Raw genomic sequence first — 23,363 nt, 5'->3', positions numbered from 1 at the left:
TAGATACAATGAAGGATAAACTATGACTATTATAATGAAAGTTTTTTTTTTTAAGATTTTATTTATTTATTTGACAGAGAGAAACCACAAGTAGTCGGAGAGGCAGGCAGAGAGACAGAGGGAAGCAGGCTCCCCGCCGAGCAGAGAGCCCGATGTGGGACTCAATCCCAGGACCCTGAGATCATGACCCGAGCCGAAGGCAGTGGCTTAACCCACTGAGCCACCCAGGCGCCCCTATAATGAAAGTTTTAAAAGATTTTTTTAGAAAGGTATTGTGAAGTTAAACTAGTTAAAAAACTTTAAAAGAGGGGATGCCTGGGTGGCTCAGTTGGTTAAGCAGCTGCCTTCGGCTCAGGTCATGATCCCAGCGTTCTGGGATCGAGTCTCACATCAGGCTCCTTGCTCGGCAGGTAGCCTCCTTCTCCCTCTGCCTCTGCCTGCCATTCTGTCTGCCTGTGCTCGCTCACTTTCCCTCTCTCTCTCTGATAAATAAATAAAATATTTTAAAAAAACTTTAAAAGAGGAAGGAAGAAAAGTTTTAAAAATTACAAAAAGAAAAAATAAAATTAAAAAAAGTTAATTAACATTGTAAGACTAAAGAATCATGGGGAGAAAGCCATGAATTCCATGCTTTGCTTTCCCTTCCTCTGGGAATTACGCTGTTCTCCTTGCTCAGTGAGCTCAGTCTTGGCTGGATTTCTTTCTGATCTTCTGGGGGAGGGGCCTGTTGCCGTGACTCTCAAATGTCTTTGCTGAAGGCAGAATTACTTTGCCCTTGCCAGGGGCCGGGCTAAGTAATTTGCTCTGGTTCGCTCTCAGGAGCTTTTGTTCCCTGAACGCTTTCCGTAGAGCTCTGGAGGACGGGAATGAAGATGGCAGCATCCCAGTCTCCAGCTGGAGGAGTGGAGAGCTGGGGCCCTGCTCCTCATTGCGCCCTCAGAGAAAAGCCATCAGTCCCTCCTGTCTCCCTGGTCTCCAGCTGCCCTCCGAGCTGCCCCTACCTGTGACCGAGTGTCTCTGTCTCTGGCGCACAGCCCAGCCTGGAGTCTCCAAACCCAGCAGATTCCTGTCACTCTGCTCTTCCAGCAGAGGAAGGTGAGTCTTGCAGATCTGCCACTTGCGGGGTCCCTGTTTGAGGAGCAGTGTCCAAATTGTGCCATGGATCACAGTTTAAGGTAACCCCAAGCTGAGAGCTCACTCCTTGGCTCCGTCTCTATAGCCGGCTTCCCTGCTCTAATACCTGTGAGCTCTGCTACTCAGATACCCCCAAGCCTTCTGTGACCCCTGGGGACCCGAGCCCACACTGTCCCCATGAGGGCTCCACCCCCGCTTAGCCACTGGAGTGATATCCCTCAGTGGAGCAGACTTCTCAAAATTCTAATTTTGTGCTCGCTGCTCTGTGCTTGCTGGGAGCCAGCCCCTCCCCCCACGGTCTATCTTTTTGTCCCTTCAGATTCACTTCTCCGCATGTCCTACCTTTCAGAAAGTGTTCCATTTTCTGTTTCTAGAATTACTGCCCTGCTCTTTGATCTCTTGTTGGGTTTATAGGGTTTGGAATTTTTTGATAACTATCTGGCTGTACTCCTGCTACCTGATATAATTTCGGTCTGCTTCTCCTTTGTCATCTTGACTCTCCATAGATGTATTTTATCTTTAATTGTGGTGTTACATCCATGATGAGTTGGTACCTCTCTCATTGACTTTTGTGTGGTCTGTGAGTATTTTCATTGTGGTTACCTTAAAGATGCCTTAAAACAACTTAGATGTAAAACAAACCATTTAAAACTCATAGTGTCAATTACATATAAAACTATTCTTCCTGTGTCCACCCCTGCACCCACTTTGTTACCAATATCACAAATTCTTTTATGTTGTATACAATATGACCTACATTGATGATTTTTATACTTTTTTTTTTTTAAAACCAAAATTCTGTAGTGGAAATAAATGTGACTGGTATCTCAATACAACACTACAGGTTTGTGCAATTGTCTAAATATTTATGTTTAGCAGAGAGCTTTGTGTTTTCTTGTGGTTGCAGGTCCTGCTTAACATAGTGAGAACTTTACCACAGAGATAAGAGTTAAGAAATAATTGGGTGCATGGGTGGCTCATTTGGGTAATCCACTGACTCTTGATTTCTGCTCAGATCTTGACTTCAGGGTCCTGGGATGCAGACTCAAGTTAGCCTCTGCACTCAGTGTGATGCCTACATGTGATTCCCTCTTTATAGCTCCCACCCGAACTCTTATGATCCCCCCCTCAAATATATATCTTTCTAAAAATCAAACATAGGGGCGCCTGGGTGGCTCAGTGGGTTAAAGCCTCTGCCTTTGGCTTAGGTCATGATCCCAGGATCCTGGGATTGAACCCCACTTTGGGCTCTCTGCTCAGCAAGGAGCCTGCTTCCTCCTCTCTCTCTGCCTGCTTCTCTGCCTACTTGTGATCACTATATGTCAAATAAATAAATAAAATCTTAAAAAAAAAACAAAAATAAAGCATAGGTGAACAATACAATAAGTAAGATTAGAAACAGGCTTGAGGGCGCCTGGGTGGCTCAGTGGGTTAAGCCACTGCCTTCGGCTCAGGTCATGATCTCAGGGTCCTGGGATCGAGTCCCACATTGGGCTCTCTGCTCAGCAGGGAGCCTGCTTCCTCCTCTCTCTCTCTCTGCCTGCCTTTCTGCCTGCTTGGTCTCTGTCAGATAAATAAATAAAATCTTTAAAAAAAAAAAAAAAGAAACAGGCTTGATGTAAAGAGGCTGGAAGAAGCAGAAGAATGACTTTGTCATACAGAAGGCAAAATAAAGGAAAATACTGAATCTGAACAAAGGGAGGGAGAAGAATGGTGGATTTATTAAGAAAACTCATAGCCTCCATCAAAAGTAGTAAGATTCCCAGGTCTTGGGCTTTTCTGTGCTGGGAGAGGATTGCTTCCAAATTCAACCCTCACACTTCTTATTGGTCTAAGGAGATTTCCCATTTCTTTGGGAATCTGTCCTAGTAACTTGTCTATTTTTAAGAATTCTGGTTTTGGGCACCTGGGTGGCTCAGTTGGTTAGGCAACTGACTTCAGCTCAGGTCATGATCCTGGAGTCCTGGGATCAATTTCTGCATCAGGCTCCCAACTCCATGGAGAGTCAGCTTTTCCCTCTGACCTTCTTGCCTCTCATGCTCTCTCTCAAATAAATAAATAAAAATCTAAAAAAAAAAAAAAAAAGGAATTCTGTTTGTTTTTGTTTTTGTTTTTTTTCCTAAATTTTCCCATTTGTTATTAGGTAATGGTTTATGGAGTTAAAGCATTGCCAGTTTTATTTATTTTGTTCATTGGAATGGACATTACTCTCAGTGTTCCATTAGTGTTATTCTGCTCTCTATTTTATTTATTTCAGATTTTTCTTTATTTCATTCCTCTACTAAGTTTCATCTAAGTCTCTCTCTTTTTTAAATTCTTTTCATGGAAGATAAGTTGTTTATTTCAACATTTTCCTAACTCTGTATTGTATAAGATGAAAAAATTGGGAAATGGAAGGCCTATTAGGGAAAAACTGGCAGAAATGAATAACACAAGCAAGGACCAAAAACAGTAAAAAAATTAAAATGGTGATTTTTTGGGATTTCTATAATCATGTCATGGGTGAACAGAGATAGTTTCAATGTTTCTTTTTCAGTTTAGATTCCTTTACTCTATTTTTGATTGTATAATTGTTCTAACAAGAGTGTCCGGAAGTATATTCAAAGGCAGTGGTGGGATCACTTCATTACCTGCTGATTGTTAGGGCCAATTTAATATTAAAACCTGTTTAACTATTAGGGCCTGCTTAGTCAAGCAACTCCATATTGCCTAGGTAGCCATATTGTTGTTTACATCCATGGACTTCATTCCTGGAATAAATGCCCCAGTAGTTCCTGGTATGGTTCTGGGAGTAAACACCTTAACAATAGAAGCCACATACCTTGGGTCTGCGGTTATGCCCTATAAAACCAGCCTGTGAGATGTGGAGGGGGTCGCTCTCTTAGGAGGCAGCCCTGGCCAGTCAGTCTGACTTCTAATGCTTGGCATAGAATAAAGCTTCACATAACTTTCACTTTGTCTCAGTCTCATTCCCCTGGCTGGTCAGTCTAACTTCTAATGCTTGGCATAGAATAAGGCTTTGCATAACTTTCACTTTGTCTCAGTCTTGTTCCTTTGATAATGGATCCTAACACTGATCTTAGAGGAGAAGCTTGCAAACTGTCCCTATTGAATAGGTTAAATTTCACCTTTTCATACATCTGTGGTGTTCATTGGGTTGAGGGGGTTTCCCTTTCTCTCTACATTGAGTGTTTTTAACATGACAGGTTGTCCAATACCCCCATATTTGTATTACATCATCACTGATGTAATCATGTCATTTTTGAACTTCATTTTGTTAATGTGGAGTCTTGAAGTGATGGTTTTCTATATGTTGGAACTCCCTTAATTCCTGGACCGTTTCCCACTTGATCATCCTGTAAAAAGGGAAAATGTGCTTTGATTCAGATTGCTATTTATTATGGACATTGAGTGAATATTTCTCACAGGCAGGGGTTTGTAAACTTTGTTGTTTGTAGTGTCTCTGTCCAGCTTGCATGAGCTGGTAATGCTGGTGCCACAGAGAGAGTGTTCTGATAGTTTCTCTGATGGTCACTCCTTGGAAATGTTTGAGGAGATTTGCTGTCCTTTCTCCTTCAGTGTCTGTTTGAATATCCAGTGAACTCATCTGGCACACAGTTTTTGTTTGTTGGGTTTTTTCTTTTATTCTTCTTTCATTTAGCTTCGTGGTTGCAGATCAGTTGAGATTTTTTTTTATTATTTTTCTGAATGATGCAGTCTAAATTGATTATACCATTTTTGAAATTTATACTTGTCTTTTAATAAAAGTTTGTGGGCACTGACTATCCATTGTTGCCTCATATTTACTTTTATTCCTACAATCAGTTATACTGTGTCTGCTTTCACTTCTTCACTTGTCATTTTAGTCAGTATTTTCTCTATAATTCTTAATTTAGTTCATGGGCTGTCAGTGTTGTTGATCTTTTTTGCCAAACAACTCTTCCTGTGGTTGATATGTTCCTATTTTTACTGTACTCTTGTTGGTTCCTTTCAGTTTTCTGTTTCAATATCTACCGTTCTGCTAATTTTGATCTCCTGTGACCCTTTTCCTGATTGTCAGAGTTACAGGAAATTGACCACAGGATTATATATTAGACTCAGTGCTCAGTATGTTGTGTGCTATGTTGTGTGTCCATGGAGAAATGAAGTCCTGATGACTCCTTCTCAGCCATCTTTCTTTGTCTGATTCACTTGATACTTCTGTATTAGAAGTCATCTGTATGTTCTTCTGAATGTAGTAAGTGCAATGGTTTTACTTTTATCTGGTATCTTTCAGCTGTATCTTCAAATGACACCCAGAGTTTCATGCTAAAGTGAAGCATAGAAGGTTATTTCCAGAATGGATCAGTAGATAGATACAGACATAGTGCTGTTGAGATTTTATACTCATGTACAGACTGGGACAGTGATGGGGATGGTGATGGGGATGGTGACGGCATCAAAAAAATCCTGGATAATACACTCAAATCAAGGCAATTGCCCTTAATGAGAATCTCACTGCCCCAAATGTTGAATGATCTAAACCGCTATGGAAGACCTCCCTCTTTAAGTCAACTGTTGCTGCAGAGCAGTGTGTCCCTCTCAGCACAAGCTCCAATCAACTATTCAATCATAATGATTTGTGTATAGACCATTTGGAACATCTGAAAAGCTATCTAATCTATGCTGAAAATAATGATTTGAGCCATTTGGAAGATAAGATTGGCCTGACCTTTCAGCCAGATGTTTCTGATCATCAGAGATATAGAAATGAAGAACAAAGTGCTCAGTGGGATCCACACAAGAGGGGCACTGAGGAGTTGACCCTACACAATTGCCAGAGGCTTTTCACTGGAAACAGAATAGCTCAGTGCACTGAATCTGAGAAAACATTGAACCAGGGTTTCAGTGTTCATAGATATGTCACAGCTAGGTTTGCAGAGAACAATTATGAATGTGATAAATGTGGGGAAGTCTTTAATCCAAACTCTAAACTTAGTATACATAACAGTCTCCCTTTGAGAAATAATTCTTACAAATATAATGAATGTGGGAAAGCTCTTAACCAGTCCTCCAGTGTTGGTGATCATCAGAGAATCCATGAGGGATAAAACCCATTCAGATCTAATAAACGAGGAACCATGTTCAGTCAGTCATCAAGCCTAAACATAGATAAGATAATTCCTAAGGGAATGGAAACTTACAGTTTGAAGGAATGTGGTAAATCCTTTGACTGCCCCTCAACACTATTTCAACATCAGCAAAAGCATGCTGGGGAAAAAATACACAAATGTGAAGAAGGTGGTAAAACCTTTAAGGACTGTTCATCAATAAATGGACATAGACACATCTATACTGGAGAGAAACGTTACCAATGTCAAGAATGTGGTTAGACCTTTAACCAGTCTTCATATCTTACTCAACATCACAGGATTCATACTGGAGTGAAACCTTTTCAATGTCAAGAATGTGGCAAGGCCTTTAACAACAATTCAGCCCTTCCTCGACATCACAGAATTCGTACTGGCAAGGCCTTTAACCACAGCACAGGGCTTACCCACCACCACAAAATTCATACTGGTGAGAAACCTTACCAATGTGAACAATGTGGCAAGGACTTTTTACCAGAGCCCGTCTTACTGAACATCACAGAATTCATACAGGAGAAAAACCTTACCAATGTCAAGAATGTGGCAAGGCCTTTTACCGGAGCTCAATTCTTACTGAACATCACAGAATTCATACTGGAGAGAAACCTTACCAATGTCAAACATGTGACAGGGCCTTTAACCACAGCTCAGCCCTTACTTTTCATTGCTGAATTCATATTGGAGAGAAACTTTACCAGTGTCAAGAATGTGGCAAGGACTTTTACCAGAACTCAGTGCTTACTAAGCATTACAAAATTCATACTTGAAGGAAACCTTACCAATGTCAAGAATGAGGCAAGGCCTTCAAACATAGCTCAATCCTTACTCAGCATCACAGAATTCATACCGGAGAGAAACCTTACAAATGTCAAGAATGTGGCAAAGCTTTTTCGTGGTCCTCACCATCCTCGACATCACAGAATTCATGCTGGAGAGAAGTCTTACCAATGTTAACAGTGTGGTGAGGCCTTTTACTGGCCTTCATACCTTCCTCAACATAGCAGAATTCATACTGGAGAGAAACCTTACCAATGTCAATAATGTTGCATGGCCTTTACAGGCACTCAATCCTAACTAAACATCATAAAATTTATACTAGAAAGAAAGCTTACCAGTGTAAAGAATGTGAGAAGAGGGCACCTAGGTGGCTCAGAATTAAGTGTCTGCCTTAGGCTCAGGTCATGAGCCCTGCATTGAGCTCCCTGATAAGTGGGAAGTTGGCTTTTCCCTCTCCCAATCTCCCTGTTTGTGTTCCTTTTCTTACTGTTTCTGTCTCCATCAAATAAGTAAAATGTTTAAAAAAAACCAACTAATATTTTGGGGGCTTGGGTGGCTCAGTGGATAAGCCTCTGCCTTCATCTTGGGTCATGATCCCGGGGTCCTGGGATCTAGCCCCACATCAGGCTCTTTGCTCAGCAGGGAGCCGGTTTTGTCCTCTCTGCCTACTTGTGATCTCTGTCAAATAAATAAATAAAATCTTTAAAGAAAGTTCTTAAAAATATAAAGAAGTTGTTGGAAACATTTATAATCTATTGCTGTCTGCAAGAACCCATCCCCTTGAGCACTAAGCATTCATCCACCTCCTTCAAACATGAAAAGTGTAGCTCTTAGGGGGTCTAGGGATCAGTCAGTTAAGGGTTTCACTTTGGCTCAGGTCATGATGTCAGGTCCCCAACACATAGCCCTGCTGGGCTCCCTGCCCAGTGGTGAGTTGGTTTCTCTCTCTTCCTCTGCCCATCACTATACCCCACCATGAGTGCCCCTCTCTCTCAAATCAAATATTTAAAAAAAGAAAAAAAAGTGTAGCTCTTTATGCACAGAAGTCCCAACCAAATGCTACTTCAATAAACTTAATAAGTTGCACCATAAATTTATCACAGAAGTTCTTCTTGACGACTGTGCTAAAGGATCTGACAATTTTATTATCCAGAAACCAAAGCTGGCTACCATTCCTTTGAAAAGCCAATGCATAGGGCATGAGTTTTGATTGGAATAGAAGAACAGCATTATTCAGGAGACGATCCACTTGGAAAGAAGAAAGACTCATGTTTGAAAATCAACTGCAAGGATTTTGCCAGGCCTTCAGAGTTTAAAGGAGTATGAGGACAGTGAATCAGGAGGAAAATGGGGTTAGTCTGAAACAGTTCATATGCATACACATATGCATACACATATACATATGCATATGTGTATATGTATATGCATATGCATATGTATGTATATATATGTATATGTATATGCATATGCATATGTATGCATATATATATATGTACACACACTCAATAATCAATTAGATGGAGGACCTCTAAAATAAAGAAAGATCAAGAGAGAAAAAAAAATGGAGGACCTCTATTAGGAAGGGAGATGATCATGATGTAGGACACAAAGGCAGAAGAAAAAATACTAATATCCATATACCTAGAGGTTATTGACAAGCCCTTGAAACAGGCAGAGTGAATTCCTGCAAGGACTCAACTGCCTTGATGTTAATAGGTTGGTAGCAGCAAAAGACAATCCTGACCTGAACTCCCAACCCCCACCAGGGTCCTGTAAATCTACTTTAACAGTCAACATTTCCTTGGGAAATTTCCTTTTTCTCTCCACACCCCCAGCTACCTGTTGGCAATCATACACCAAGCAGATGGACCACTGAGAGACATCAGAAGGGTTTTTTAGATTGTAATGATGACCTTTTCCCAACAACCACTATTCCCCTCAAGGTACTAGAAACCTTGCTTCTAGGGGCGCCTGGGTGGCTCAGTGGGTTAAGCCTCTGCCTTCGGCTCAGGTCATGATCCCAGGGTCCTGGGATCGAGCCCCACATCCGGCTCTCTGCTCAGCAGGGAGCCTGCTTCCCTTCCTCTCTCTCTCTCTGCCTACTTGTGATCTCTGTCTGTCAAATAAATAAATAAAATCTTTAAAAAAAAAAAAAAAAGAAACCTTGCTTCTAAAATTTCTTAGAGACATATGCTATCCCAAACTCCCTCCAACTTAAAAGTATATAATGGGCCACACCTCATGACACAGTGCAGCTCTTTCTGCCCCCGAGTCCTGTCCCCATGCTTTCATAAAATCACCTTTTGCATCAGAGACATCTCAAGAATTCTTTTCTTACCATCGGCTTCAAACCGTAATATTCTTTCCTACATGGGCACCAGAGATTAACAGTTTATATCATAAAAGATGCCTACCTGTAACAGACACATGAAAAAAATGTTCATCATCATTAGACATCAGGGAGATTCAAATTAAAACCACATTGTGGTTCCACTTTACACCAGATTGAATGGCCAAAATTAACAAGACAGGAAACACCAAGTGTTGGAGAGGAAGTGCAGAAAAGGAAACCCTCTTACACTGTTGATGGGAATGCAAGTTGGTGCAGCCACTTTGGAAAAGAGTGTGGAGATTCCTTGAGAAATTAAAAATAGAGCTACCTTATGACCCTGCAATTGCATTCCTGAGAATTGATTCCAAAGATACAGATGTAGTAAAAAGAAGGGCCATCTGTACCCAAATGTCCATAGCAGCCATGGCCACAGTCACCAAACTGTGGAAAGAGCCAAGATTCCCTTCAACAGATGAGTGGATAAAGAAGCTCTGGTCCTTATATATAATGGAATATTATGCCTCCATCAGAAAGGATGAATACCCAACTTTTATATCAACACGGATGGGACTGGATGAGATTATACTGAGTGAAATGAATCAAGCAGAGAGAGTCAATTATCATATGGTTTCACTTACATGTGGCGCATAAGGAATAACTCAGAGGACATTGGGAGAGGAGAAGTGATTTGGGGGAATCGGAGGAAGAGATGAACCATGAGGGACTATGGACTCTGAGAAACAAACGGGGTTTTGGAGGGAAGGGAGGTGGGGGGGTTGGGTGAGTCTGGTGTTGGGTATTAAGGAGGGCATGGATTACATGGAGCACAGGGTGTTGTGCATAAACAATGAAACTTGGAACATTGAAAAATAATAAAATTGCAGGGGTGCCTGGGTGGCTCAGTGGGTTGAGCCACTGCCTTCGGCTCAGGTCGTGATCTCAGGGTGTGGGATCGAGCCCCGCATCGGGCTCTCTGCTCAGCAGGGAGCCTGCTTCCTCCTCTCTCTCTCTCTCTGCCTGCCTCTCTGCCTGTGTGTGCTCTCTCTCTGTCAAATAAATAAATAAAATCTTTAAAAAAGAAAAAAAAAAAGAAAAATAATAAAATTGCAAAAAAAAAAATTGCTGACCTCGAGGGGCAAACCATTGTTTGATAAACATTTCATCTTTCCTTTCTCCTCTGAATATAATCCCTTCCTTGGAACTTCTAAATCCTACTTCCTCCTTATTATATCACTGTGACATAGAAGCTTCAATCACCGTTTTTGAGCCTCATGTCTTTCACGTTCCCATAATTAAGAACTTCATTGTTTTCTCTACTGAAAATGTCTGATATCATTTTAAGTCTTAGACCAGCTGAAGAATTGAGAACAGCGCAGGAAAAACAAATTTTCCTCTCCTCACATTCATTCTGTTGTGTGAACTGACCTTCATGCCTCAGACCTGGAACAGAATGTGCAGACAGAGCTGGGGATCAAGGGCAGCCGGAGCTTCATTGCTTTGCCAGCCCAGGAGGCCTCAGCAGGTCTGGCCTTCAAACCTGCAGCCTACCCAAAGGAAGGGGTTGGGGGTTTGTAGGGAAATTTGGGATAATGGCCAATTTCCAGAGGAACTGTGTCTGTGCTGCCAGCAGTGTTCATCATGTTGTCAGGGAGGAACCAGGTTCCTGAAACAAAGGGCTGAGAAGCGAGGAGAAGAGGTTTGTGGAGAAAAGAAAGGTTACTTATTTGGAAATGGGAGTTTCACTGAGGTGGGAAGCAGAGGCAGAAGAAAAATTACTCAATTTCCTTACCCACTGACAAGCCCTTGATACAGGCAGAGTGACTCTCCTCTAGGGACTCAACAACCTCTACCTTCAGGCTTTGCTAAGGGCAAATACCAGCCTGACTGACTCCTACCCCCAACCAGGATCCTGGTAGTCTACTGTAATTATTCCTTTTAACTTTATCTCTAAACGCTCCAAGATATGTGTTGACAATCATTTTTAAGCATATGGCCTGCTGACATACATTTAAAGTGTTTCACAAAAAAGGTTTTATTACCAATAATGAATAACCTTTTCCCCAATAATACCTAGCTCCTCAAGATCCTGGAAACCTGGCTTCCAAAACTCCTTAGAGACTTACACCATCCCTGACCCCCTCCCAACTGGCAAGTCTATACTGAACCACTCCTCACAGCCCCGGGGCAGCAGCTCTTTCTGCCCAAGATCCTGTCCCTGTGTCCAACATTTTGCACCAAAAATGTCTGAAGAATAATTTCTTGGTCATCAGCTCCAAGCCTCACCCCACTGAACCTCACTTATATACTGATACTTCATCACTTAAGCATTAATCGCTTTTTCCTTTGTTCAGTCTGATGCTTTTCAAGTGGTTTTCATTTCAGTCACCAAGACAGCTGTTTTAAGTATTCATACTTTACAGTGATGAACCACTCAATGTTTTCTGGAATGGCTAAAATAAAGGAAAAAGGATAACATCCAATTTTCCTGAGAATGCTGAGAATTAGAATTAGAATTAGAGAATTAGGTCCTTATGAACAGAAATACTTATTCTACGGAAGGGGAATATTATGTCGCCTGAAAATATGTCTCTTGGCCTGAGCATTATTTTTGGCTGGTTATCAAAGGCAGATAAAGGAAGAGCTCTGAAATCCTGTGTTTACCTTGAAAGAGACAGTTGCATTTATTTGGGAAAGTTCGGTCTGTCAGGAGTCTCCCTCTGTGTAACAGAAAGAGAGAAGGAACCAATCTCCAGAAACCTGATGGTGGAGAAGGCAGGGCTCGAACTCTGCTCCCAGCCCCAGCCTTGGTTCCCCTGCTTGGCCTGGTCACCTCCCCAGTTCCTTCCCAGGAGGGTCACCTGTGGAGTTTCAGAAAGGATCGTCTCTGCGGGCCTCCCCCTCACATTCTGTCAGTTGGTTTGGGCAAAAACAACACTGTTGTGCTAATTAAGGGCTCCAGGTGATTCTCAGTGAGGCCAGGGCGGAGCCCGAGGGCTTTTTGGCGGTTTTCTGAGAGTGGGTTTGCGGCTTTGGTCTCTGCTCCCTGAGTCTGGGAGGGTCGGGTCCCTCCAGCCCTCGGTTCTGATGCTGACACTGAAATTGTGAGTGGCGGTGGCCGGGGACCCCTCTCTCTCCACAAAGCAGGTGAGGAAAATGCAGCGATGGGTGTCCTCACGGGAGCTCACAGTTTCTGAGCTGCTCCGGACACAAAGGACTGGGAAGTTGGGCCTTTTCTGCATCTCTTGAGTCCTGCCTGCCGGTGAGCAGTTAGGAGAAGGAGCTCTGTTGCTGGATTTCAGGGCATTTTCTCCTGATGCAGCTGTGATTTCCCCACAGATCCCTCGTGAGGACGAAATCTAGAGGTGGAGGCGAAGGCAGAAATGGCCGGTTCTCAGGTGAGCCTGGTGTCCCCTCAGAGCAGAGCCATGTCCTCTTTTTCTCCACAGACCCTCTCGTTTAGAAGGTACAGATGATGCCTCGAGTCCGGGTGCTTCTTGCTTCTGTGATCACCTGTTTTTAAGATCTGGTCAGAAGTATACTCACGGTTAGGTCTTTAGAATGCTTCTCCATGTCCCAGAGCCTTCTGTCCTGTCTCCAACCTGGCTTCGATAGGGCATCAGTCATTGTCACTTTGAATTAAAGCCCCTCGAGGAGTGAATATATTCCGTTGGGGGCAGATCTGGAGGGGAAGGTGTCAAGTCCGAGCTTCCTGTGGCTGATGAGGCCTGGTCCTGGGATATCAGGGAGGGAAATCATTTCTCATTTGGGCTTTTTTGCATTCTTGATCAGCTGTGTGCAGCCAGGGAGTAAGGAAATGCAGATAAAAACTTGAAGGGTATGAGGTCCAGAAAAACGTTGAAAATTCCCATTCTAAAAAAGGTTGCGGGTATGTCTAGATTTTTAGAATGTGAAACAGATATTCTATTTAAAAGATAGGAGTTGTGCCTAGGGGGTCTCAATTGACTAAGCTTGGACTTTTGATTTCAGCTCAGGTAGGGATCTCAGGGTCCTGGACTGGTATTCCCGTTTCTGTCAATGCACCCAGAGGGAGGCCGCTTGAGATTCAATACTCCCTCTTCTGCCCATGTCCATCTCCTCTGAAATACAAATAAATCTTGGGGACCGAGGGTGGTTCAGATGGTTAAGAGGGCTTTCTGCCTTCAGCTCAGGTCATGATCCTGGGATTTGGGATACAGCCTCACATCGGACCCCCAATGGGCCAGCATCCTCCTCTCCCTCTCCTTCTACCTGGTGGGAGGCCTCTTTGTTTTCTCTCTCACTCTCTTTGAAATAAATAAAATCCTTTTAAAAAATATTTATTTGTTAGAGAATGAGTGAGAGGGCACAAGTATGTGAGCAGTGGGTAGAGGGAGAATGCTCCCAGCTGAGCAAGGACCACCCCCCATCCCACCTTCCCCCCCAAACCCAATCACCACCGCCACCTTCCCGCCCCAAGGTGGGAGGCATTGCCAGGACCTTGGGTCACGTCCTGAGCCCAAGGCTGATGTTCAACTCAGTGAATCATCCAGGCATTCCAATAAATAATTTTTTTAAAGATTATTTATTTATTTATTTGACAGAGAGAGATGACAAGCAGGCAGAGAGAGAGGAGGAAGCAGGCTCCCCACTGAGCAGAGAGCCCAATGCCAGGCTCGACCCCAGGACCCTGGGATCATGACCTGAGCCGAAGGCAGCGGCTTAACCCACTGAGGCACCCAGGAACCCCCAATAAATAAAATTTTTAAAAAGAAGATTATATAGGGGCACCTGGGTGGCTCAGTGGGTTAAAGCCGCTGCCTTCGGCTCAGGTCAGGGTCCCAGGGTCCTGGGATTGAGCCCCACATCAGGCTCCCTGCCCGGCGGGGAGCCTGCTTCCTCCTCTCTCTCTATCTGCCTGCCTCTCTGCCTACTTGTAATCTGTCTGTCAAACAAATAAATAAAATTTAAAAAAAAAGAAGATTATATAAATCTTTAGTAATTAGAATTTAAAAAAGGACTAAACTGGAGGCGCCAGTGGGTTAAGCCGCTGCCTTTGGCTCAGGTCATGATCTCAGGGTCCTGGGATGGAGCCCCGCATCAGGCTCTGCTCAACAGGGAGCCTGCTTCCTCTCTCTCTCTGCCTGCCTCTTTGCCTACTTGTGATCTCTCTCTGTCAAATAAATAAATAAAATCTTTTAAAAAAATTAAAGAAAAATAAAAAAGGACTAAACTAATGATTTCTAGCACAGGATGGCTCAGTGTTGTGTCTCTGTCCATCGCATGGGGCCCCAGATGTGGGTCCATGATTGGCTGGAAGCCCCTCCAGCAGCACTGATGGAATTCCCCTGAGGCAGGGCAAGGACTGGAGACATTAATTGAAGACCTAAGAGATGAGCAGGCAGGAGGGCACAGGTGAGCTTGTCTGCAAGGAGCAGTAGGTAGGGGGTTTTCTTAAGGGGAGTTATGGGGAACATGTGGAACCTTCCCATTTTTGGTCATTGTAGTTGGTTTCAGAAGCCCATTTGTTCATTAGGGCCTTGGGAATTTTGAGGTGGGTTCTCCGATGGGCCTGTCTGGACTCAGCCAAGTGGTCACTGGGGTTCTTCCTCCACTCCTTTGCTCAAGCCTGCTTGCCTAAAAGCAGCCTCTACAGATCGTATAGTGATTGAATTGTTTATGTATATCCAGTGTATTTCCAAAATTAGGTTTGTATTCTGAATTCCCGCTTTGAGTCCACAGGAATCACCAGGGACGGTGTGTCCTTTGATGTGCATTAGGGGCCTATAGCAGTTTGTTTCTATTCAGCTGATATGAACTTCTTTTATTGGCTTGGTGCTGTCTGCCAGATCCTCCCCTGAAAAGTTCCTATTTTCCCTCCTGTCATTTGTAAGGAACATAAGGTACTAGGCAATATGCAGAAACTATCACATTTCAGATATGAACTTCTTTGATCTTGGGTAATCTTGCTTGTAGATTCTTTCTTTCTTCCTGTCTTTCTTTCTGAACATATTCTCAGTTGAGAGAGAGAGAGCACATGAGTGAGGAAAGGGGGAACGGGAGAAGCAGATTCACCACTGAGTGGGGAGCCCAACTTAGGGCTCCGTGCCAGGAGTCTGGGATCACAACCTGAGCTGAAGGCAGACAAGGCAGCCCCTTAACCTACGTCTTCAGGGTCCCCTTCCTTGTAGTTTCTGAGGAGGAGAACAACGTCAAAGGATGTGTGGACGGGCACCTGTTCGGCTCATTGGTGAAGCAACTGTCTTCTGCTTGGGTCATGTTCCCAGAGTCTGGGGATCAAATCCCTCATCGGGTTCCTAGCTCCACGGGGAGTCTGCTTCACCTTCTGAACTTCCCTCTCATTCTCTCCCTCAATGTTTCTCTCTCAAATAAACAAATTATTTTTTAAGATTTTATTTATTTATTTGACCGACAGAGATCACAAATAGGCAGAGAAGCAGGCAGAGAGGAGGAAGCAGTTTCCCCCGGAGTAGAGAGTCCGATGTGGGGCTCAGTCCCAGGACCCTGGGATCATGACCTGAGCTGAAGGCAGAGGCTTTAACCACTGAGCCACCAAGGTGCCCCTCAAATAAATAAATTCCTAAAAAAAAAAGGTGTGGATAATGTTGGGTCCCCCCAAAATTGGGTACCCCAATAAGGGGTCCATGATTAAAGGAGTGAGACTGATACAAAGCAAAAGCCAAGCAAGGCTTTATTTCACGCCAAGCATCAAGAATCAGACCAACCATCAAACAGACTGGTCAGGGCTGCCCCTACATAGAGGATGACCCCTCCTTTCCAGACTAACTTTTATAGAGCAAAGGCCATGTGGTTGGGCCTGGCCACACAAGGTGGCCAATGAGATTGTAACACACAGAGGAAACTCCACAGTGATGCTAGGTGACCAATTGAATTAAAAAATTTACCCTAGTAGACATTTGAACCAGCCTATCACTCCTTGGTTAGGATTGGTGCCAAAAGGCTCCCAAAGGGCGGGGACCCATACTCCTTGGTAGCTAGGAGACAGTATGTACCCCCACTGGGCCTGACCCACCTTTGTAGTTGGACTTTGTTACATGGGACTGGTTTCCCAGACTTGCTTTTAAATAAGTTCCCCTGGGGGGGGGGGCGGCAAGGTCAATTTAAGTCTTAACAAAAGGGCAGTTCAACTGGGGTGGGGCTGCTCTGGCTGAATAGGTCTTACAGATAAAATTAAATTTCCTTCAACTTCCAACCTAGAAAAACATATGAGAAAGGCAGAGTAGGACATTCCTCAGGGAATTCACAACTGCTTCAAGGTTAATGTCTTTTTGGATGCAAAAAGCATCCTTAGCTTGACAATAGCCAGACTTCCAGGTTCCTCTAATTCCTCTTTAACATTTGAAAGTTGCTTTGGAGACTTCTTGAACTCTATTCCCTAAATGTAGCTTGGCCAGCCTCCTTCAAGCTTGTGGCCCACTGATAGATATCTGGAGGGTCTCCTGACTTAAGTGTTACTCTACAGTGAGTGGCCTCATCAAAACACCAGCTGGGAGGCCCTGAGGGTCCTGGAAACTTGCTTCCAAATTCCTAAGAGCCTCCTGCTATCCCTCACCTCCTCCCCTACCTGACAGCTTAGAAGCAGTCACTGTTCACAACTTTCCTCTCCCCATGCTTTAGGACCACAGTGTTTGTACCACGGGTATCTCAACAATCTTTTCTTAATCATTCACTCCAGAACCCCAATATTTCACATCAGAAACATGTCTAGAATTGCTTGACCATAGGCTCCTCTCCCACATCCCAACACTTTGCACTGGACAAGGAGGGCTGTCACCTCTGTGTATTTGATAGAGCTGACTTCTGGGAGTGAAAGGAGTGAAAGTTCTCAGCCAGGCAGCCCCCTGCCCCATAGGTTTTTCTTTTAGAGAAGGAAAGGTCAGGTCTGGTTCAAGGTGGTGACACTAACTTCCTCTTTCATCTTAGGGACCATCGTGAACTGTGTCAATGGCCACTTGGTGACTGTGGTATTTATTGCAGGGACAGCTCACATTCAGGGATGTGGCCATAGAATTCTCCCTGGAGGAGTGGGGATGCCTGACCCACACTCAGCGGCAACTGTACAGGGATGTGATGTTGGAGAACTATGGACACCTCTGCTTCCTGGGTGAGGACGACTCCTTCCAGATTTCCCAAACCCCACTCAGGGTTCTGTTGTTTTTAACTTTATTTCTTATTTTTTATTAACATATAATGTACTATTAGCCCCAGGGGACAGGTCTGTGAATCACCTGGTTTACACACTTCACAGCACTCACCATAACACATACCTTCCCCAATGTCCATAACTCAACCATCCTCCCCCTACCCCTCTCCCTGCCGGCAACCCTCAGTTTGTTTTTTAAGATTAAGAGTCTCTTATGGTTTGTCTCTCTCCCAATCGCACCTTATTTCTTTTTTCCTTCCCTACCCCCCAAACCCACCACTTTGCCTCTCAAATTCCTCATATCAAGGAGATCATATGATAATTGTCTTTCACTGATTGACTTATTTCCCTCAGCATAATACCCTCCATGTCATCACAAATGGCAAGATTTCATTTCTTTTGATGACTGCATAGTATTCCATTGTGTATATATACCACATCTTTATCCATTCATCTGTTGATAGACATCTAGGTTCTTTCCATAGTTTGGGTATTGTGGAGATTGCTGTAAATATTCAGGTGCATGTGCCCCTTTGGATCACTACATTTGTATCTTTAGGGGAAATACCCAGTAGTGCGATTGCTGGGTTGTAGGGTAGCTCTCTTTTCAACTTTTGAGGAACCTCCATGCTGTTTTCCAGAGTGTCAGCACCAGCTTGCATTCCCACCATCAGTGGAGGAGGGTTCCCTTTTCTCTGCATCCTTGGCCAGCATCTGTCATTTCCTGACTTGTTAATTTTAGCCATTCTGTCTGGCGTGCCCACTCAGGGTTTTATTCCTTCCTGTGAAGACTGTCTCTGAGAATTCTCTTTGAATGACTGGAATTCAGATCCAGGCAGAGAGGGGAATAAGTAGAGGTTTGTAGATGGAGAAAAATCTTCATGATACTTCCTTTCCAGCCTCGGCTTCTCCTTCCTCAAGGTAATATCAACCCTGGTGTAGATGAATGGCAATTCTAAACACTTGATGACATAGAATGGCATTGTTTACCTCTTAAACTGAAATTTCCCATTCTCTCTCTTTTTTTTTTTAATTAAAAAGAATTTTTTTTAAGAGACGCCTGGGTGGCTCAGTTGGGTAGGTGGCTGCCTTTGGCTCGGGTCATGATCCCAGTGTCCTGGGATTGAGTCCCACATTGGGCTCCTTGTTTGGCAGGGAGCCTGCTTCTCCCTCTGCCTCTGCCTGCCACTCTGTCTGCCTATGCTCGCTCTCGCTTCTCTCTCTATGACAAATAAATAAATAAACAAAATCTTTAAAAAATTTTTTTTAAGATTTCATTTATTTGACAGACAGCAATCACAAGTAGGCAGAGGGGCAGGCGGGGAGCTGGGAGAAAGCAGGCTCCCCGCTGAGCAGAAAAGGTGATGTGGGGATCGATCCCAGGACTCTGGGATCATGACCTGAGCTGAAGGCAGAGGCTTTAACCCACTGAGCCACCCAGGTGCCCCGAAATTTTCTCTTACTATCATGTCTACTACTTGGAAGTGGAGGTCAGGATGTGAACATTGGAAATGCCTCCAGTGTGTTCTAAAGAGACTGTTGGGAAACAGCTTTCACAAAACAATTTTCAAGAATTGTACAATGTCCTTTCTTCTCTACTGAACACAAGCCTGATGGGAAGTTAGAATCGGCAGCAATAGTCACTTTCCTTTTTCCTCATAAACAGGTCTCCTTCTGTCAAAGCCAGACCTGATCATGTTTTTGGAGCAAGAGAAGCAGCTCTGGGATGTGAAGAGAAAGGAGACTGTAGGCTTCCATCCAGGTAGGTGATAATGAATGAGGCAGATGACAGAGGGGAGGTCCAAGTCTGAAGGAGGAAGGTAGACCTTAAGCTGTGGTTCGAGTAGCTCTCCTTGAATGAAAATCAGCTGGAGATATGCCCAGTTCTCTCTCTCTCACTGGATCCCAGAGGGACATCTTTTCTCTGACATTATCAAGCTCTTGAATTTTCTAGGGATTCTCCTTCAGCTCTAGTAATGGTCCATCACATCCACAGGGAGAGCCAGAAGATATGATTGGAGGTGGAGGGCCCCCCTAATCTAAGAGCTTCTCCATTTCTGTGAGGACCTGGGGAAATCTCTCTATTTTCTGAGGACCCATACGCTCTGGCCTTTGTCATTTCTGATTTTCATCATGAGACAAGTAGGTCAGGGTAGTTGTATGCACACTGGGGTTTAGTGCAGAAATTCCCAGAACACTGGAGACAGATTTTTAATGTTTTCTGGCTTATGCTTTCTAATGTTTTTTAATGTTTTCTGACTTATGCTTTCTACCCCAGCTTTAATCTTAGTCTTAAAAAATTATCATTCAGTAACTTCATCGATAACAAAGCACCACCCTATATGTACTGCTTTATTTCTCTTCAAATGGTCTTTTTTCTTTTTTTCTTTTGTATTAAATACAGAAATTTCCACTCTATGAGTTCCATTCCCCAGTGGTGAAATAATGTAATGTCTCTGTTTCTTAGAATTCCTACATAATTTCTATTGGGGAACTAGCACATTTAGAACTTGAACTTGTAGCCTTTAATAAAATCTCATTTATTACCTTATTTTTAAATAATTGCATCATCGTATGTTTGTTCTATGAACTTCTTGTGACTTTGTCATGTGTGTTTTCACTTTCTAATCAGTTCTATATGGGATTTAGCTCTGAATTTTTTACGTCAGATGTCCCGATACGACATGGGCATGTGCTTTATAAGAAGTGAGTTAGGCAATTAGTAAAATTCCCATATATTTTCTTTAAAAATTTTATTTGTTCAAGACACACAGAGAGAGAATGAGTAGGGAAAGGGCAAAAGGAGAGGGAGAAGCAGACTTCCTGCTGATCAGGGAGCCCTATGTGGAGCTGGATCTCCAAACTCTGAGCCCATGACCTGAGATGAAGGAAGCTCCTTGACTGACCATGACCCCCCAGGTACCCCAGTCCCCTATGTTTGAAATATCCTTGTGTTCAGTAATGCAGTATTGCTTCATGGGAAATTAATCATGAGCTTTTTCTTCTACTTTCCTCAGAATGTATCAGAATTTAACCCCCAATACTGATTTCATATACACTGTCTCTTAGCATATTTTCCAACTTTCATAGTATTTGTTTATTTAGAAGTGAAGATATTGTTCATTTCCTCTGTCATAAAGAATGGATTATAGCATTACATTCTGTGTATGAGGAGGAATATATTAATAATGTAATACATTTCTTTCAAGCTGCTTACGTGTTTGTAAAATTTTCATTTATACCTTTTTATGATTGATTTTAATGAGAATTCTCTATAATTTTATAGTCTATGAAGGCATGCCAATCAAATGCTTCCTTTTCATGGGTACGAGGATACTGTTTAAAATTACCGTTATAGAGAAGTTTCTTTTTCTGTCATGCATCAATGTTTTATTTAGAATTTCTTGGGTTGATTTTTCTCTTACTCCGTTTTCCTAATAATGTGCTTCCTATGTCTGGTTTATTGCACAATATTAGCGAGGTGTGGATTGGGTTTTATCTGTGTGTGTTATTACAGGGAGAGAATTTTCAGCTCAGTGTATTTCAAGACCATGTGAGTGTAATTTACTCATTAATGTAACTCAAAACAGAATGACCTTTATGCTTTTTGCCTGTAAATTATGTGTGTCTGTCTTGTATTTGTATGTTGCACATACATACTGTGTGACCCCTACTCTTTTTCTCCATGATGAGTGGTCAGTGAATGTTGTACTATGTCTAGGTGAGTCGTCATCAACACAGAATTCATTTCATCATATATTTGTGGGTGAATTTTTATTCTCTCTGCATGAGAGACTTTTTGAATTCAAAGTAATTTTCTTTTTTTTTTTTTTTTTAAAGATTTTATTTATTTATTTATTTTTAAAGATTTTATTTATTTATTTGACAGACAGAGATCACAAGTAGGCAGAGAGGCAGACAGAGAGAGAGAGGAGGAAGCAGGCTCCCTGCGGAGCAGAGAGCCCGACGCGGGGCTCGATCCCAGGACCCTGGGATCATGACCTGAGCCGAAGGCAGCGGCTTAACCCACTGAGCCACCCAGGCGCCCCTCAAAGTAATTTTCAATTATTTTATACTTCTGTATCATGTTTTGGTATGAAATATGAAAGATTTATTTTATCTTTAATTGTAGGATTAATACCCATGGTATGCCTTGGTAACTTTCTCATTGACTTTTCTATCTTCCATGAGTATTTTCGTGTGGTTACCTTAAAGATTCTTTAAAACACCTTAGCTGCAGGGGCGCGTAGGTGGCTCAGTCGATTAAAAAGCCGCTGCCTTTGATTCAGCTCATGGTCCCAGGGTCCTAAGATCGAGTCCCGCATTGGGCTCTGTGCTCTGCTTCCTCTTCTCTCTCTCTCTCTCTCTGCCTGCCTCTCTGCAAACTTGTGATCTCTGTCTGTCAAAAAATAAAATCTTAAAAAAAAAAAAAACAACTTAGCTGCAAAATAAACCATTTAAAACTCAGTGTCAGTTACATAGAAAACTCTTCTTCCTGTCTCCATCCCTGCACCCCCTGCCCACTTTGTTACTGGTATCACAAATTCTTTTATGTTGTGTACTTCATGACCTACATTGATGATTTTTTAAAAACAAAACTCCGGGGGCACCTGGGTAGCTCTGTGGGTTAAGCCTCTGCTTTTGGCTCAGGTCAGGATCTCAGGGTCCTGGGATGGAGCCCCTCATTGGGCTCTCTGCTCAGCAGGGAACCTGCTGCTTTCTCTTCCTCTGCCTACTTGTTTTCTCTCTGCCAAATAAATAAATAAATTCTTAAAAAAAACAAAACTGTGTAGCAGATGTGACTGGTATCTCATTACAATACTGAAGCTTTTTTTTTTTTTTTAAAGATTTTATTTATTTGACAGAGAGATCACCAAGTAGGCAGAGAGGCAGGCAGAGAGAGGAGGAAGCAGGCTCCCTGCTGAGCAGAGAGCCGATGTGGGACTTGATCCCAGGACCCTGAGATCATGACCTGAGCCGAAGGCAGCGGCTTAACCCACTGAGCCACCCAGGTGCCCACAATACTGAAGCTTTGCGTAATTGTCTACATATTTATGTTCAGTGGAAGCTTTGTGTTCTTCTGTGGTTCAGTTTCTGATTAGAATCCTTTTGTTTCATCTAGAAAGGCTTCCTTTAATGGTTCTTGGAGGACAGATCTACTGGTAAATGTAGAGGGGCTTTCACTTGGGAATGTCTTTGTTTCTGCCTCTATGGAAAAGAATTTTTCTAGGCTAAGTATTGTTGGAGGCTATTTTTCAATCTTTGAGTACCTGAGTACCATTCCTGTTTGGACTACTGAGAATCCTACTAGTGATTTTCTTACTTTCTTTTTTTTTTTTTTTTAAATATTTTATTTATTTATTTGACAGACAGATGACAAGTAGGCAGAGAGGCAGGTAGAGAAGGGGAGGCAGGCTCCCTGCTGAGCAGAGAGCCCTTGCAGGGCTCCATCCCAGGATCTTGAGATCATGACCTGAGCTGAAGGCAGAGGCTTAACCTACTGAGCCACCTGGGTGCCCCTGTCATTCTGTTTCAAAAGTCTCCTTTCATCTGTGGTGGTTGATGGGTTAATTACAACATGTTGTGAGTCATCCTGTGTGTAGTCCACTGTATATACCATAGTTTTATAAGGAAGTAATTTGAAGAAATAAATATTAAGGCAATCATAGTGCACAGACATTTACTGTAGTGCACTGGATTTCTCAAGATAAACTTGTCTGTGTAAGTGGACCATTACTGATGAAAAGCATGTTACTCAGTCGTTAACTGTATTTGTTAGTAGACCTGAAAGTATTCAGGGGGAGGTGGATCTCTAGAGAGGGATCAGTAT

At 42.9% G+C, this 23,363-nt stretch overlaps 1 protein-coding gene across 1 annotated transcript in view; it reads left to right on the top strand.

The window, feature by feature from the left end:
• The first annotated feature begins 744 nt into the window (after positions 1-744).
• LOC309852742 (uncharacterized protein) overlaps positions 745-23,363 on the top strand; it is a 91,586-nt gene continuing 68,967 nt past the window's right edge. The window contains exons 1-3 of the mRNA XM_082709942.1: positions 745-1,095; positions 12,709-12,767; positions 19,200-19,295. Coding sequence (XP_082566068.1) covers positions 19,229-19,295 — 67 coding nt within the window. The 5' untranslated portion in view covers positions 745-1,095; positions 12,709-12,767; positions 19,200-19,228. The remainder of the gene's footprint in view (positions 1,096-12,708; positions 12,768-19,199; positions 19,296-23,363) is intronic.

This window comes from Mustela nivalis, assembly GCF_964662115.1.
Source record: "Mustela nivalis genome assembly, chromosome: 18".
Classification (NCBI taxonomy): Eukaryota; Metazoa; Chordata; class Mammalia; order Carnivora; family Mustelidae; genus Mustela; species Mustela nivalis.
The sequence above is the reverse complement of the archived record's forward strand: the minus strand, read 5'-3'. Positions and strand labels throughout refer to the sequence as shown.